Source organism: Camelina sativa, chromosome 11 (assembly GCF_000633955.1).
Source record: "Camelina sativa cultivar DH55 chromosome 11, Cs, whole genome shotgun sequence".
NCBI classification, from domain to species: Eukaryota; Viridiplantae; Streptophyta; class Magnoliopsida; order Brassicales; family Brassicaceae; genus Camelina; species Camelina sativa.
In genome coordinates this window covers 28676739-28694276 of record NC_025695.1, presented here as the reverse complement: position 1 = coordinate 28694276, position 17538 = coordinate 28676739, and the positions used below count along the sequence as shown (strand labels likewise).

Genomic DNA, 17538 nt, shown 5'->3' with positions numbered 1-17538 from the left:
CCAAATAATTTATAATTATGTAGTATTAAAGATTTTGGTTTGAGAATTTACAATTTTGTAATATTAAGGATTTTGATTTGAGAAGTTTCAATACATGTGAATCTAAAACCGAGTAAGTATACAGTGAAAGTATCAATAATTGAGTGCATTTGGTGACTATGTTGGTTATTATGAATTGCACAAATTTAACGAGAAAAGAGGCAATGATTTTAGTCGTGGAGTTTGATTGGTTAACAAGTTGTGTGGTAGTCTAAAAAAGAGCTTTTAAATGATTATTCAGTGGAAGAATGTGAAGAAGCTGACGAAGAAGAGAAAGAAAAATAGTATAGCGTTTTTAAGTATAAATTCATGATTTTTTATCAGATTTAAAATTTAAAAGAGTATAACGTATATTTTATATTTTTTTAAAATTGTGTGTTTGAAATAATTTTTTTTTCTTAATAGTAATTTAAAGGTTTTTATAGGATAATATTTCATAACTATTATTAATTATATATTATATTCATCAAAATATATTAAATAAACTCACGCGTAGCGTGGGTTCAAAATCTAGTATATTAAAGGAGAAGTCAAGATGGCTCACGTTAACTCTCACAAAAATAGACTTCTTTTACCCTTATAATTTTTTCGAATAAGCTTTTTTCCCCTATTTCAGATGCAGACGCACCACATTCATCTTCAAACTTAAAATTACTGTTTTTCTATTAATGAAAATCAATTCTGGATCTATTTGCCATTTTTCTAAGTTTTATTTTTTTTTAAACGAAAATTAAAAAAAAATGAAATTTGTTTTACAAAATCGGAAATCTAATATATTTATGCAATATATCTCTTTATAAAAATAGAAGATAAATATTAGAATATATTACAAAATTGATATCATCTATCAGACACTCAATCGATTTAATCCGAAACCCGTTAACCCTCCAAAAAAATCTCAAAATCAATTGAACATCAAACAAATCTCAAAATATACAACTAATCAGACAAATCGACAGAAAACATTAACCACTCTTACAATCAATCGAATTTAACCGAAACCCTAATATTTAAAGGAGACATGAGATGAATTACAACAGTATGCAATAAGTAAGAAATGCGAAGACGAACCTTTTCTGTTCGATTCATTAGCCGGTGGACCTCGCCGTTGGCTTTAGGCCATCAGAAGAAACCGTCGTCATCGTTGTCGCATAAGGAGGTAGGTCATCGTGAGAACCGAAACGTCAAATCTCCAAAATTAGCCGATCGGAGTGGCCATCGCTTTCGTAAACCAACAACCCTCCAATTGTAGCCGGAAAAATCAAAGGATTCGAGGTGAATCGAGTGATTTTCCGGTTTCTAGATGAATTACTTTCGAGTCGTCGTTTGGGTCTGAGAGAGAACAGAGAAAGTGAGTTGGGGAAGAAAGAAAACAGAAAATAGGGGAAAAAATTACCTTTTATATTTTACACATCAACAAATCCCATTACGCCACGTAGCAATGCTCATGAGTTGCTCAAGTTGCAAAATCGATTTTCAATTTAATAGACCGAAATATGAGTTTTTTATTTAATTTTTGAGACCCAATTACAAGAGAACTCATCAGAGCAGCTAGCTGTGTAAATGCTCTAACATTTCTTATGTCACTTAAAGATGGGTAAAACATTGCCCTCAAAACCATGTTATGCTACCGTAACTATAAAACTTAAGAAATATAGTATGAAAATAAATAATCAGATTTAGACTAATCTGTCAATATATCCTCTTAAGGTAGACTGTATATAAGTTAATCCAATACCACCAGCGATGAATATTTCTAGATCGATGATGACGCACTTGTTGATAGCTTAACTAATTGTATGATCACTGCACTTTGTTGATGACTTAATTAATATTATAATTAAGGCCCCAAATTCTTGATGTCCCAAGAGTTAAGCAAAACGAGAAATCTTGAACTCGAAAGACCCGAAAGATAAGAAGAGAGACAGGTCAGGGGTCTCACGCACGTGGGTTTGATTACTCTGGTCTGGTGGCCTCGAGAGCTAAATTAACTTCTCTGTTGTGGAGCCCATTTTAGTGATGAGTCATGACACGGGTTTAACACGTGTGCTCCTCCACTGTGTCTACATCACTCTTGAAGGAAAATATTTTATGTAGGAATGGCATATGGCAAACGGCAAACCCGAAGATCAACAAAAATCAGGTTTGAAAATGAAAGGTCTCACTTATATTTTATTTTATCTATGTACTTTTCCAATATGATTGATTATTCAAATTATTATGGCAGTTTCGTCTAATGTGAAATGAAATTCCACCATTTTATTTTGTTAATTATTTTTTCTTATATATTATAATTTTCTCTACCAATTCGTGTGGAAGAGAATTATCCTCTTTACCTAACCAAAACCTTTTACGAAGAAAAGGAGATTTAAATTTAATTTTCTTTTCTTTTTCAGAAAAAGGAAAGATTCGAAGACAAGAGATTCTTGGAGACCTCAAAAAATCTATTATCGTGGGTCTAACAAGATTACGTGGCTTGATTTGGGACCCTTGCATAATCTTAATTAAAGTTCTTACCTAATACAGTAATTGATTTTTCTATATTTACATAATAAAATATTAGATATCCAAAATCAATATATCCAAAAGCCCATGCGTGACAAAACCAAAATCTGACTACCTGCTAGTCATTACCCAATCAGTGGTAGCCACACCTCCATTCGATTTCGACAAAAGAGTTCCTAGAAAGAATATACCATACCCATAATGAGGATTTTCGTCAAAATTATACAAGATCTAAGTCACACATACATAATAAGGAGTAATAAAATTTTGATAATTTATTTCATGTATATACATGTTTGAGTTATAGTACAAAGGATGAGTATATATATAATTCAGAGAATTCAACTTCATTCGTATTAATTTTTCAATATGAATTTAACAAACAAAATTTTATATTTTTTTTATAAACGAAAAATATAATTTAGACATCTTTTTTGGATAAACAAAACTTATGCAGTTTAAAGGAATCCAAGAGTTCGTCCTACCCATCAACAACTTTCAGGTCTGCATTTGTTCTCTACAGTTTGCCTTTCGTTTATAGTTTTTTTGGCTTTCGATTGAAGAACTGTCGGTCTATTTTGAATAGTAGTTCTGAGATTTTGTGGAAGCGGTCGAGTGGCCAGATTTGTTTGGGTGGTTCTAGCGAACATGATGGAGGTGGATTTGTTATATCTACAGTGTGAGTTGTGTAAAAATGCCATTTTTACTCCTCGGCCTAGATCTAGTTCCTGCTATGATGTTTGTAGTCACTTCTATGTCGCTGGTAAATGTTGGATTTGGGCTCTAGTCAGTCTAACATTTGTTTTTCTGCACTCTCTTTATCTCTTTGAATTAGCCATCAGATCCTTTATGGCTCGTTTCCTTTTCAAGAGAAAGCTTTGATTGTTTTGAAATTGGGTTTAGATTCTTTAGTTACTGGTGGTCTCTCCACTTGGTGTTGGTTGTTGTGGGTCATTGTGGGTGTTCACCAGCTCGTGTCGTCGTTCTCGCTTACGAGAATAGTATGAATCGTGGGGTTAGATCTCTATACTTGTCTTTTTTTTCGAAATCGTCTATTATCTTTTGGAAGACTTTTTATCTAAGCGTTCATTGGCGTTGAATGTCGTCGTCGTCTATCCGAAAGTCAAATGTAATTCTCCAATTATGGGTCTTGCTTTTCGGATTTTTAGGTCTTGGTTTGGAGAATTTGATTCTCATTGTGATAGAAAGAGATAGATGTTATCATTGGATTGGTCTTGAACATCTTTGATAAATCTCATTCATTAGTTTCTTGTTAAAAAAAGATCATTTTATTTCCTTGAAAATTATTGTCTCGTTTTAATTTTAAGTCGTGTTGCTTTAATTTTCGGTGTAATGTTATGTGTTCTTTTGAATTAAATTTAAAAATTGTGAATTGTATTTCTAATTTTAATCGGTTCTCTTTTATGAGGTTTAGTTTTTCGGGAAAATCTCCTTTTCCTTCCGGTGTATAATATGACGAACATATTCTAACGTAGAAAATGTTACTTATATCTTTACATATTAAAGTATTTTTCTAATAATAAGTTGTGACCCATATTTAAAATAAGATTTAAAGTTTTGTTTTTGTAACTTAATAAAAAATAAATAAAATTAAATACAGTTTTATCAGTAAATTATTATTGTCGCATTCAAATATCAAGTCGCGATATTTAAGAAACCCCTCGCAAGTTGCAATAAGGAAGACAAAAATACACTGAGTAATATAATAATAAGACAATGATATAATATAACAAAGCTAATATCTTTCCTCAATCCACACACACATATCAGATCTCTATATAAATCTCTCTCATACACCTAACCTTACCATATTCGTTTTGAGATTAATTAGATCCAGACCTTATTAAAATAGTAAATCAAGAACACCAAAAACTGATCATGTTCCCTTTCTTGAAGCATCGGTCGAGGTCGTCGGTCCACGGTGAAGATGCACCGTCGTCTCCGGAGTCCAAAGTCACCGTCTCCAAAGCAGAGCCTGAAGGCGCGTGTACTACACTCACGGTGTGGAGAAAATCGCTTTTGGTGAGTTGCGAAGGATTCACGGTGATAGATTCAAATGGAGATTTGATTTACCGGGTCGATAATTATGCCCGAACCCGACCCGGTGAACTCATCCTTATGGATAAAGATGGAAACTCCCTCCTCCTCATCCAACGTACCAAGGTAACATATACACATGACACATTATCTACAACTCTACAAGAAACTTCTATCATATATATGAACGTGTTTTAGATAATTATGTGAATTATATTGTACAAACACCTCCTCTCTCTTAGAATTTTATAATATCACAATGACATTATATTAGATTGTTAATTAAGAATCAACCACGTCTACAAAATCTGAATTAACATACATCTTTGCACTTATACGAAAAAAAGGAGGTGTAGAAATACTTTTATTATCGTAAGAATTTTGATTTCCACCATCCTTAATTAATTACCGATCACTCTAGCTATAAGTATCGGATCGATTTGCCAACTATCTTCAGATTTGTGATAATTTGTAAATACTTGAGAGGTCGCGATATATATGTTGATAATTATTGTAATCGATGAATTAATGTAGAGAAATTTACTTTTGCTGATAGACATTTTTTAGCCGATTTTGTAGAAGACGTTTTGTTTTTAGCGATTGAAGATATGCATGAACGAAGATATTATGAATACTCTTAGTATAAATTAAGATTGAGTAGGACCAACTACACAACCGTGACACCGTCCACAATAGGTCACGTCAAAATTACATAAGTATTCTGCATGTGGACAATTCTATTGGCAAGAATTTCGTATAACCCGTCATATTCATTGGGAATATTTTTATATACAAAACTTCATTCAGCATAAAAGATTTGACTATAAAAGTATTCATAATCATAATTGTGCATATAACGACGTCTAGCTAGAATCTCCGAGTATTATATGTTTGACTTTTAATGTCACCAAAATCTACTCTTGACTCACGTGACTACACCGTCGATCTAGATATCCATTTTTACTCAATCCCTAATATATTAAAAAAAAATACATTCACCCACAAAATAGCTATCGTACTCATAGAACTCCAGACACTATTTCTTTTATTTGTCATCAGTTTTTAATAATATAATATTCACATTTAAATACTATTATATTTTTTCAAAAATATAATTAACACCCAAAATTAAATTTTTATATTCTTTTTCTAACTTAATTATATTTTTTAATTACATTTTCATAAAATCTTTAAAATAATTTTTAAAACTTTTTGTTCATATGATATGATAATATAAGATTAATATTATAATAATTCTTATAGGTTAAATTTTAATTATTATAAAAAATTATATATGTAATATATATATACCCAATCGAATTTTAGATTCCAATTACCGATAAATAAAATAGATTTGTAATAAAAATTACAGTAAAAATATTTAATAATTATTTTATACCGTATATAGTGCGTGTTGTTACCTAGTGCAACTTTACAGACAATACTCGAAGCCACTTTACAGACTATAGACACTATTTTGAGTCGTTTTAAATGTTATAGTCATCATGATCACTTATTAAAGTTCCCTTTGTATTTTCCAGAAAATTGCGCTAGTAAATAGTTGGGGAATATATGAAGCAAAGGATACAAATGGAGAAACAAAAATACCGAAGTGCCCGATCTGGTACATGAGGAAGAACTTAAAGATGAATATTCTGAGCAATAAATACGACATATTAGCATACGTATTTTCAGGATCGTTCGATAAGAAGAATTCTTACATCATCAAAGGATCGTACAAACGTAAATCATGTAAAATTGTGCACGTCCCATTGAACAAGACAGTGGTTGAGATCAAAAGGAAAGAGGTCAGAACCAAAGGAGTCCGGTTCGGTTCAGATGTTTTTGATCTTGTTGTTAATCCTGGTTTTGACACCGGTTTGGCAATGGCTTTGGTTTTGTTATTAGACCAAATGTTCTCTTAATATAAACCAGTTTTTTTTTTCCTTTCTTTTTGAAGTCAAATTGTATATCATTTTTTACAGTATCACTAAAATATCAAACTTTTAAGCTACATGATATTTTCACACGTTAACAAAACTATATATGTTGTTTTTACATTAATCTCTTTGAAATAATACAATGTTTTATCCTTTATTTTAATTTTGATTTATTTTTAAAATATAATGACATGGTATTGTTGTAATTTGATTAGTTGATTAAGAAGGGGTGAATAAGATGGAGTGAATCCAAAATTTTTTCTTAAAATACTCCGGCACCAATGTATCCACTTGCATTAAGAAGGCTAATCTTAATATCCTCTTTGAAATTTAGCAGATCTGAAGCTCACTGAAGGTTGAGAACCCACCAACATAAACCTCAACTATTTTTTTTTTTTTGCTACACAAATCTTCTTTGTCACCTAATTTCGAAATAGAGACAATAAATTATATTTAAGTATGATCACTCATTTGTGTAGTCAATATGAAAATTGTAAAGTGCAACGAAGCCTCATGAAGTTTTTTTTTTTTGCAACTACTTCAAAAGATTATTTTTCATTATAAACTTTTTTTGTTTATATATATCAGAAACATAAGGACTAAAATGAGGCCTAAAGCTAAATACAATTGAGGCCCTATTTTGTTTTTAAAAATTATTTTCATAAAGCCGTAATTTATTTTCAACTTCAAAAGTTATTGTTTAATAATCTAAGTTTAGTACTATTTAGTAATGTATATGTACCTTTTATGCAAAAAGTCTAAAATATAGGCACATATGAAAGACAATTGATTTAAAATGACTTCTGGCGTAATTAACTAATGAACTTTATTGGACCTTCTTTATCGAGATTAGATAACCACAAACCCGTTTGAGATAAAATGCTTTTGCTTTTGTGTTTGTTTATATTGCCAATTATTACTAAAATGAAATACTATATCATTATTAATAGTGAAAAATGCAGAATCGTTAGATTAAAATATATGATGAATCAACGGTCGATCCATATACAAAAATAACTGTTAAAAGAAACGCGTTATGTCGGCGATATACTGTACATACATATCGATATCGGGGTTAAAGAAACGCTTTTATTTTTCTTTTTAGCCCAATTTTTTTTTTCTCGCTTCGGGGTTTTCGCATGAAGAATGCTTCGATTCGACGACTGCTGAGAAGATTCACGTTGAGTAATCTTATGATTAGTATGTATTTCAATCTGTATCGCTAATTTGTTTTCAGGAATTGTATAAATTTTTGTGTAATCGTTCTTATATTGATTTAGGGTTTTGATTTTGATTTGATTCAGGCACGAAACCATTACAATCGACTGGGACTCTTCTTTCTCGTGGTGATTTGGTAAGGTTTCTTCCTCCGATCCTCTGTGTGTGTGTGTTTTTTTAGGGTTTCTTCTTCTTTTTCCCAAAATTCTTCTCTCTTGTTTTTTTTTTCTTCTTATTGTCGAAGAAGAAGAAGAAGAAGTCTTCGACGATTCGTGGGGAGATTGGTTTCAAATTAATCTTAAGGTTAGTAGTATGTATTCAATTTCTCTGAATCGGGTAATCGTTTTTAGGATTGATAAGTTTTTTTTGGTAATCGCTCTTATATATTTTGTGTTCATCTGTCTAGGGTTCTTGTTTTTGGTTTGATTTAGGCATGAAACTATTATAATCGGCTGGGCTTCGTCTCCTTCGTGATGATTGGTTTCAAATTAAGGTTAGTTGTATGTATTTCAATTTCTCTGTACCGTGAATTCGTTTCTAGGATTGATAAGTTTATTTTGTAATCGCTCGCTCTTATGTATGCTGTATTGATCTATCTAGGGTTTTGTTTTTGGTTTGATTCGAGAACGAAACTACAACAATCGGCTGGGCTTGGTCTCCTTCGTGATTGATTTGGTTAGGGTTCTTACTCCTCTGATCCTCTTCGTGTTCTTTGTTTTTTTAGGGTTTCTTAGAAACCGTTTCTAGATTTACTTTACTCACTAATCATTCTTATATATATATATATAGGTTGTACTGATCTGATCTAGGGTTGTTTGGTTTGATTCGGGCAAGAAGCTATTTCAATCCGTTTTGTTTCTTCTTCCTCGTAAGTTTCTTACCCTGAACCTCTTCGTGATTTTGTTTTAGGTTTCGAAATCTACTAATCCTTTGTTGTTTTTAACTTTTGTTTTAGGGGTTTCGAATCTAATCCATGGAAGCTTGTCTCCGCTTCGTCGAGGTATTACTCTGTCTCTCTCGTTTTGTTTTTGTGTTTTTTTGTTTTGTGTTTTGTTTTTCAATTTTGTTTTGAGGATTGAAGTCGAACCATTACAACTGATTAAGTTCATGATCTGATCAGATTTATTTTTCCTGTATTTAAGCAATTGGCTTTTGTATTATTGTGGTTTTGGAATCAATATTTTAGTTTTGGTTTTCGTTTTCTTGATCCATTTACAAAGAAAGATCCTCTCTTTAACAAAGAATTCAAAGCCTTTATTTGGTTCTGGCTTCTTGTTTTGCGGATTCTTATGTATCGGGGATTTTAGTTTTTGATGTTTTTGTTTTGGTTTTGTTTTTTTCAAAACCCAAAAAAGATCATGGGCAGACACTAATCAAATGGTGTTCTGTCAGATTCTATTTTGGGGACATTGTCCCGAGCAAAATCATGAACTGTTGGCTTGGTAGTGCATGCATGTTGGGAATGGGAAAAGAGGTTGCGTTGGATTTATTCAACGGCTAAGTAAGTCTTAAGACAAAAGACATAGAACCAAAGAGTTCTCAAAGTTTGGTACCCTCGGCTGGTAAAAACCATAAGACATGAAAAAAGAACCAAAGAGTTCTCAAAGTTTGGTATCCTCGGCTGGTAAAAACCATAAGACATGAATAACGAACCAAAGAGTTCTCAAAGTTTGGTACCCTCGGCTGGTAAAAACCATAAGACATGAATGACATAAAAGAACCAAAGAGTTCTCAAAGTTTTGGTACTTCGGCTGGTAAAAACCATAAGACATGAAGAAAGAACCAAAGAGTTCTCAAAGTTTGGTACCCACGGCTGGTAAAAACCATAAGACATGAAGAAAGGACCAAAGAGCTCTCAAAGTTTGGTACCCACGGCTGGTAAAAACCACAAGACATGAAGAAAGAACCAAAGAGTTCTCAAAGTTTGGTACCCTCGGCTGGTAAAAACCATAAGACATGAATGACTGACCTTGCGGCTTAATGATTCATAAGACAAAGGAGTTAAAAGACATTGGAAGGGTAGTGCATGCATGTAAGGAAATGAGTTGCGATATGTTGGATGGAGCGGACTAAATAAATCTTAAGACAAGATTGTGACTTGTTTGATGGTAAAAATTACCAGAACTTGGACCAACATATGGCTTAAAGAAGGTTAGCCCAACGAGGTAAGTATATACATTCACATAAAATGAAGACTAACAAATTCTTTTTTCTTTTCCTTTCAGGTATGTGCTTCTCAAGTCACGGTGTTCAGATTGTCAAGACTTTTGATAGGTATATGCTTTCAAACCTTTTTATTTTTGTTTAAGTGCTTTCCAAACTTGTTTGTAATTAGTATATGAAAATCACAAGTGAGAGACACATACAGCATCCTGAACTCCAAAGTGGTAGTTTCTGGTGCTTTTATCAACCCTTAATGATGACGCAGTTGGGAACAGATTCCAATTCGAGAGACTAGTACTATTTTCAGTTTGAAAATCATAAAAATTGCTTGCGTTTCTAGATGAGCGCATTGTGTATTTTAATTTTACTATTCTCTATGTTTCAGCTCTTGTGTATCATAAGCTCTCGTATTCTATATAGTGGATGTAGAGTCTCTTGTAGATTAACTTATGTAGATTGTGTTTGTGTTCCTTGAACCTTGAAAGCATTTTTTTGCCTTCTGCTCTAAAACTTTGGTGATTGTTTTAAACATGTGAATGACATCCTAGGATTTTGCATCATCCACTGAGTAAAGGTTGATTTTACTTTGGCTTTTGAAACATTATATTGTGTGTTGAAACTACTTAATAGTTAATATCTCTGTTTTGGTGTTTGTATGTATAAATAACTTGTTTCATTTAATAAAATATATGCATCTTGGGATCTATTGTAGTTGCTTATTTTTAAATGTCTGTGATAGTAATGCACATTATGGTAATAATATTATTGAATCTCGAATGTCTTTGTTTTGCGTTATGCTCTAAACCCTTGGTGATTGTTCTAAGCATGTGAAACTGGAATTATGCATTTACTATAGAATGCTGCATTATACTCTAATGAATATAGATTCTATAATGTATACCCCTTGGCTTGAGTGTTTACTATATCTATACGCTAACTGAAAATGTCATAAATTCTCTTGTTTTACGAAATAGATGAACATAGTTGAGACTCGTGCAGATTATGATAGTATTTTTGTTAAATCATGAATGGATTTGTTTCCTGTTATGTTCTGAATCCTTGGTGATCGGTACAAACATGTTAACTGACATTCTCAAAATTTGCATCATACACTTGTATGATTATTATGTTAGTTTTTACCACTTGTTGTACTCTCTGCCTTAATCTTTTTACAACACTAGTGCCTATCTTTTGGTCTCTTAGTCTTTGCGCTTGGAACTCTAGTCTTTGCAGTTGGAACTCTATCGAATGATTGGTGTATTTAGTTAGAATGCAATGTGTATTTCTTTATTCTGTTCTATGCCTTTTGTTTTAATCACACTTTTCTTTCTGATTGATGTCAAAATTCAGTTGTAGCCTTTCGGTATACATCTATTCCATTTTTACCATTCAATTTTTGTTATTGTTGTTGTTGTTTGTTTGTGTTAAACGCACAACTTGAATTTCAATGTTAGTTTTGTTGAAAAACATAGTTTCTGTATGGTCATGAACATACATAAAATATAATTTTTTAGATTTGTTGTGTTAGATTATAAAATATGTATGGTCATGAACACCGTTCTTGCATTTTTGGTTGGTAAAAAAATGATATCATTTGGCGTTTCGAAATAGTTAGTGTGGTAAATTATATCAAATTAAAGATATACTATCAATTTTATGATTGGTTATGAGGATGTCGATGGGACTTCAAATTTTAATCGTTTGTTTAATGCTTGGTATTTTATATGATTAAACGTATAACTTGAGGTTGAACACTACTGATACCACCAGATATAAGTTAGATATTCAAAGAAACTTGTATTCATACTAGGAGTGGGTATTTTTTTTGGAAGTTATCGTATTTCATTAGAAGATGGAACCGAAACATAATGGGGTTTTTACAAAAAAAATTAAAGAGAAAATAGTCTATTTTTTCCACACAAACTTATAAAATTGTATAAATTTATATGTATAGATAAAACATAAAATCAGGATGATACTATAAACTCCAAAATCTATATGTTGAACTCTCTACTTGAAAACTCAAACACAAGTTGTCCCAAAACACTTAAAACATGATAGTTTTTTTTTTCCGAATTATATATTACATATTACTATTACGCATTTTTAGATTTCACAGTTTACAAGTCTTTAGACTTTTAAATGAATTTGAATAACAAATTATCCAATGCTCAGAAATAAAATGAAAAACTATATTTTCATTTTCTATATAAATAGTAAATATTTTAACTACAAATTATCGAAAAGAAAATTTGAAAGACATTCTCCTCTTTTTTTTAAAAAAATCTCTAGTTATCTACCGAAAGTTTAACTCCTTGTTTTAAATTAATGGTATAGAGGCTTTTTGCTGAGTAAAAAAAAATATATAATATATCTAACAAATTTAAGTTAATGCGGGCATACGTCGGAAACTTTTGGAGAGATACTTTTTTTTTCTTAAAATTTCTGGAATTATAATTCTTAGTAGTTTGTCAGTTACAAAGATCGAGTGGTGCCTGCAGCAACAGGTAGAAAGTCGGGGTGAACAAGCCCGATACTAGAACAATACAAAGACCGTAATAAAGAGTTAGATAGATGGGGGGGGGGGGCGAGGATGGAGGTCCGAAACCACAGCAAAAGCATGTCCTGAAGCTTCGGGTTGCAATGTCTTGCAGAACAGGTGTTTCGAATGCGACGATCGAGCTGAGCGAAAAGTCCTTCAACCGGGGTGCGGATACCAGTGAATTGCGGGCATTTCTCTCATGGCAGATTGAGTAGATCACCGCTTGAGCTGCGATTAGCTTTAGGGGGTTCATCTTCTCTTCAGTAAAAGGAGTCTTGAGCCAAAGGAGGAAACGCTCCCAAGTGTTGAAGCCTATGAAAGGTATCTGTAATCTAGCAAGGCACCATCTCCACAAGTCGAAACTGTAAGGACATCTCAGGAAAAGATGGTCCCTTGTCTCAAAGTAAATTTCATAAAGATGGCAGGTATCATCTTCTACTATTCCCCAGTTCCTCAGTCTAGATAGAGTAGGCATACGATCTGGTCAACAAAGCCACATAATGAATGACTGTTTTGGGATAGAACCTGTGAACCGGACTTTTGGAGAGATACTTGCTAGATAAGAACTGTAAACATCTACATGGTGTAAAAGAAAAATTCTGCATTCACATATATTTGGGCTTTCAGGTGTTTGTGAATATCAAACTAATTAAATAATTATATATTATTATAATGCAAAATTTTACTAAAATATACAAGTCTAAAATATATTAATTTCTGAAAATCAGTAAAATATTTTTAAAAAGTTATAAAAACATATCAAAGAACATATATATAACTTATTAACATAAAACGAAATGTTCCTTTTTTGTTAGTATTATACCATAGTAATTTCAACAACATGCTTTCAATAGTTATTATAATTGATTATAGAGAGGAGAGAGGAGTATATTACTCTTGAATTATCTCCAATTCATTAACAGAAAACTTAATTTACAATAAATATAGATTTATATATATTCATACATAAATATAAAAAATGACAATAAAATTAGTGGATATAGTGATGTATGATTATTTATATATTTATACATATATTTTAGTATATAAATTAATTAATATCAATATTTAGTGATTATTAATTAAAAATGGAAATATTGAATTATTGATAACTGGAAAGGAATATGTGTTCTAATTGTGTATTCTTCTGTTTGCTATTAAAAGTTTTGAGAACATAACTTTATCATTATAAATAAACTTATTACCCAAAAAAATCATGATAAATTTAAAAGTAATAATTATAAGATTATGCAAAATTGTTATAGTTACTCGACAAACTATAAATATAAATTTGATCTTTAAACACACAAAAAACTCTACCATGTTAACATATTTCACACGTGAAGTGTATTTTTAGGCGAATATGTTTATATTTTGGAGTTTCATTATTTTTTCATAATGTTTTTTTTTGCAATATTCCGTCAATTATAGAAAATATTAACAAACTCATCAACTCAAAATATTTAAATAGCCTAATAAAAAAATTAGATTATTTTCAGAAAAATTATTTTAGAATCCGATTATTACTAACATATATTAAATTACTCTTAAATTAATAAATATATATTGTTATGGTTCAATCAGAAACATACAAATTTTTTTGATTATACGATAAAACATAAAAATATATAAATTTGATTTTTAAACCACACAAAAGATATGTTGTAATAAATACTAACATTTTATCTGTAGGCCAGCGTCCACTCCGACGTCGGCCATACTTTCTTTTCCAGTTTTTTTCATCTGTAGTTTAAAGTAATCTTAATAAATCTTAGTCGGAGTCCCGATTGCTTGAAAGATTATCACCAACTGCTCTTGTGTGCTCCCTCTTGGCAGCCGAGATGGTTTTGAATGGTAGCATAAGAGATGAGTTTTTGGTGATGGGTTTGTCTGGCAGTGTAGAACATGGCGATCTGGTTATGATGATGTCCTTGTTAAAAAATCTATGGTTGAGTATGCCTCAATTCTTAATCTCCATAACAATGGCCGCTACTTCGTTTCTCACTGTCAAGGTTCTCTTTCCTCTCCATAGAGGCGTAATTGTCCGTGTGATGATGATGTGCTTCATTCACGGTGTTTTGCCGGGTAATCCCGAAGCGGCAAAAATTGCCGATGGTGTTATAATGCAAATATGCGACCCTCGACGCATATGGGATCCCAGAATCACAGCATAAGCATTTGTCGTGAAGATCTTCAACAACGTCTTTGGAGCAATGGGTTTCTTCTATGCGATGTGGAGTCAAGGTGTGTGGAGTTTCAAACAAATAATGCCCACAATGCATACATATCACACTCGTGTAAGATGGCCAATGAAGAAGAAACATAACATGTTTAACTACATGTTAGTAAAAGGATCGACAAATTCAAGACATATTGCAACCGCGTTATGCAGATCTTGGAGACAAGCAAACCTTAATCGAAGAAACAGTCCATGGAAACTATCATGGAGAATGAGGCAATTCGGAGATGAAGATGAAGTGATAATAAGCAATTATATATGGAGGAAAATCAGAAGATGGCTTATACCATATCCTCAACAATGGGTTTTAATTACAACCAAGACCATTGATATCTCTTTTTGTATGAGAGTTTTGATCAATCCGAAGGTATTGCGATGTAACAGATGGATCGTTGCCTATGATTTTCGAATGCGTTACCGGTATTTCATCAGTAAAAAAAAGATGATTCCCAAGCAAGAAAGTCACACCAGATTGACGAAAATGACAAAGATGATAAAGTATTTCGCAACGCGTAATTTGCTTTATAATATTTTTGTTACACAAATCATTAGTTGTATTTGTAATCTCATTGATGATCATGTACACTCTGATTCATATTAATAAAAATTGTTTAGATGTTAAAAAAAAAAATACTAACATTTTGTCAATATTTTCTTTACGTTCAAAAATTTCATGGGTGTGACGTAACTTTTTACATGATAGAAACGCAGATTTGAATAATACAAAACAAAAAACTTTAATTATATATTATGTTTTACACAAACATATATTGGTTCTTGGATAATAATTTATTTTATAATAATTTTATTTAAATCGATCTATCTCGCACATATTACCTAATTATCTATTATTGTGCGTCTAACAAGGTTACATGGCTTGATTTGGGACCTTTGCATAATCTTTAATTAATGAATACAGTAATTGAAGTTTTGAGGCGATTTGCGGGTCTTTTCGTAAATCTCCGCCGGAGAAAGGCCTCATGCCGTTTCTCTGAGAATTTTCTTCTTTCTCCCTCCTCTCCTCTTTCTGGTCGATGAAGACCTGCATCAATGGGGTGGATGTCCCTACTCCCTCCTAAGCCTCCAGATCTATCCATCAATGAAACCCTAGATCTAGTCTTCGCTCCGGATTTGATTACTCCTCCTAGTCAAGCCTCTACTCAAATTGCCTCAGATATAACTGCGATTCCGATGAACCGCTCTCTTATTGCAGCCCCGACTCAAGCAGAGAGATTCAAGACTTCACTTCGAAATCTGTGAAAGATCTCTACATCGGATTATCTAGAAGATGGAACGCTGGGGGTTCAAGCTCCAGCCTCAGTGCTGATTACAACAGCAGACCAGTGGAAGGGCCACATCGTGGCGAAATTTCATGGTCTCATTCCTCCTCCAGCGAAGATATTCTCGGATTTGAATCCAGCCTGGGGTAAATACGGGAATATTATCATTCGCAAAGTTGATGACACATCCTGCCTCATACTCATACCCTGTGTTTCAACTCGAGATTGGGTGCTACAAGTAGGCTACTGGCAAGCGGGAAACTGTGCGTTTTCGGTGTATCCTTGGTCACCGAAGGCGACTTTGGAAATGAAGGATCTGGTATTCGCTCCAACCTGGGTGATTCTTGAAAATGTACCTCCTCAAATGTACTTTTTCAATGGAATAAGTGTGATAACAAGTGCAATAGGGGAGCCTTTGCACACTGATGTCACTATATTCTACCATATTTTAGGCCTTGTTTAGTTCATGTTTTGCATCATATAGAAGTGTTTCCTTAGTTTTTATCACCATTTCTGTCCAAATATGCACTTAGGATGTTTAGAAGCATCCATTGCATACATTTGTGCATTTGGAGTATTATTAGGTATTATGGAGCTCTAAAAGGGTAAGGAAGGACTTGCTGTTATTTCTGGAGCTAAACAAGAGGATAGGGAGTATCAGGAAGGTTCGGAAGTCCACTTGACCACAGCACTCGAGCATGCACACGGTCGAGTACTCGGTCGGATGCATATCGAGCTCCTCAAATATCGATCCGAATGAAGATCTTCCGTTGCGATTCAGCTTCCGCTTCCTTCATGAGAGTTGTAGGAAATTGAGTTAAGTTTCTAATTCCGGTGGTTTCAAGTCAATCGGAGGTGTTGTGACAGCGTTATACGGATTTTACTGAACAAATATCATCCCAGATCGAAGACTGAAGCTACTTGACGGACCAACCACTCGACCATGAACTCGACCGAGCACATGGTCGAGCTGACTGCCGCCTCTCTGTTTTGTCCTCTAGCTAACTAGGGCTTCTCTCTCTTTACTATATATATTTGCTGGCATTTGTGGCCGAAGAAGTCAGACCCTGGAGACCATGTAGACACCTCATAACCTAGTTTTTGCCATTTTTAGCTACTTTTACTTTATTGCATCATCTCTTATCTTTTCTAGGATTTTTATAGATTTGTAACCTTCATAATTTTAAATCTATTGAGTATTTGCTTTCACTTCTTTGTTCAATATTGTTCATCTTTATCTCATCTTTCTAATCATGGTAGTTTCATTAATTTCTGGGTTTGTGTTCTTCATGATGATTTTTAGATCTGATTAGTGGCATAAGATCTTGTGGATGTATTAGGCTGGATAAGGGTTATGGTTGTTTAGATTGATAAAGCTTTATTGTTATACATCTCTTCTAGATTAGATATGCTCTATGCTATTCTTATACTGAGAGGGTAAGGATAGATCTTAAGCTTTTTAGCATCACACCAATGTCTAAGTTGTTAGATAAGGCTAATGCTAGTGATTATCATGAAGCATGCTAAGAGATTAGATGTTTAAAGTGATTTTTG

At 32.7% G+C, this 17538-nt stretch overlaps 1 protein-coding gene and 2 long non-coding RNA genes across 6 annotated transcripts; all 3 read left to right on the top strand.

Annotated features, from left to right (window-relative positions):
• LOC104724526 (protein LURP-one-related 17-like) lies at positions 4284-6642 on the top strand. The gene is made up of 2 exons (XM_010443021.2): positions 4284-4728; positions 6144-6642. Exons 1-2 carry the CDS (start codon positions 4444-4446, stop codon positions 6525-6527), a joined length of 669 nt encoding a protein of 222 aa, XP_010441323.1. The 5' UTR covers positions 4284-4443; the 3' UTR covers positions 6528-6642.
• LOC104724525 lies at positions 7630-9362 on the top strand. Of its 4 annotated transcripts, none has more exons than XR_757703.1 (8): positions 7630-7742; positions 7847-7896; positions 8008-8063; positions 8192-8253; positions 8361-8435; positions 8550-8628; positions 8716-8760; positions 9153-9362. It is a non-coding gene; the product is annotated as an uncharacterized LOC104724525 (long non-coding RNA). The 4 variants fall into 4 exon arrangements; XR_757701.1 differs by having other exon boundaries at positions 8167-8253; XR_002034088.1 differs by having other exon boundaries at positions 8005-8063.
• Positions 9647-13179, top strand: LOC104724524. The gene is made up of 3 exons (XR_757700.2): positions 9647-9911; positions 9986-10034; positions 12425-13179. It is a non-coding gene; the product is annotated as an uncharacterized LOC104724524 (long non-coding RNA).

Coding starts and splice junctions, on each gene's coding strand:
- LOC104724526 (XM_010443021.2), top strand. CDS start 4,444: ATGTTCCCTTTCTTGAAGCATCGGTCGAGGTCGTCGGTCCACGGTGAA. Junction 4,729..6,143: donor TCCTCATCCAACGTACCAAG/GTAACATATACA, acceptor TGTATTTTCCAG/AAAATTGCGCTAGTAAATAG.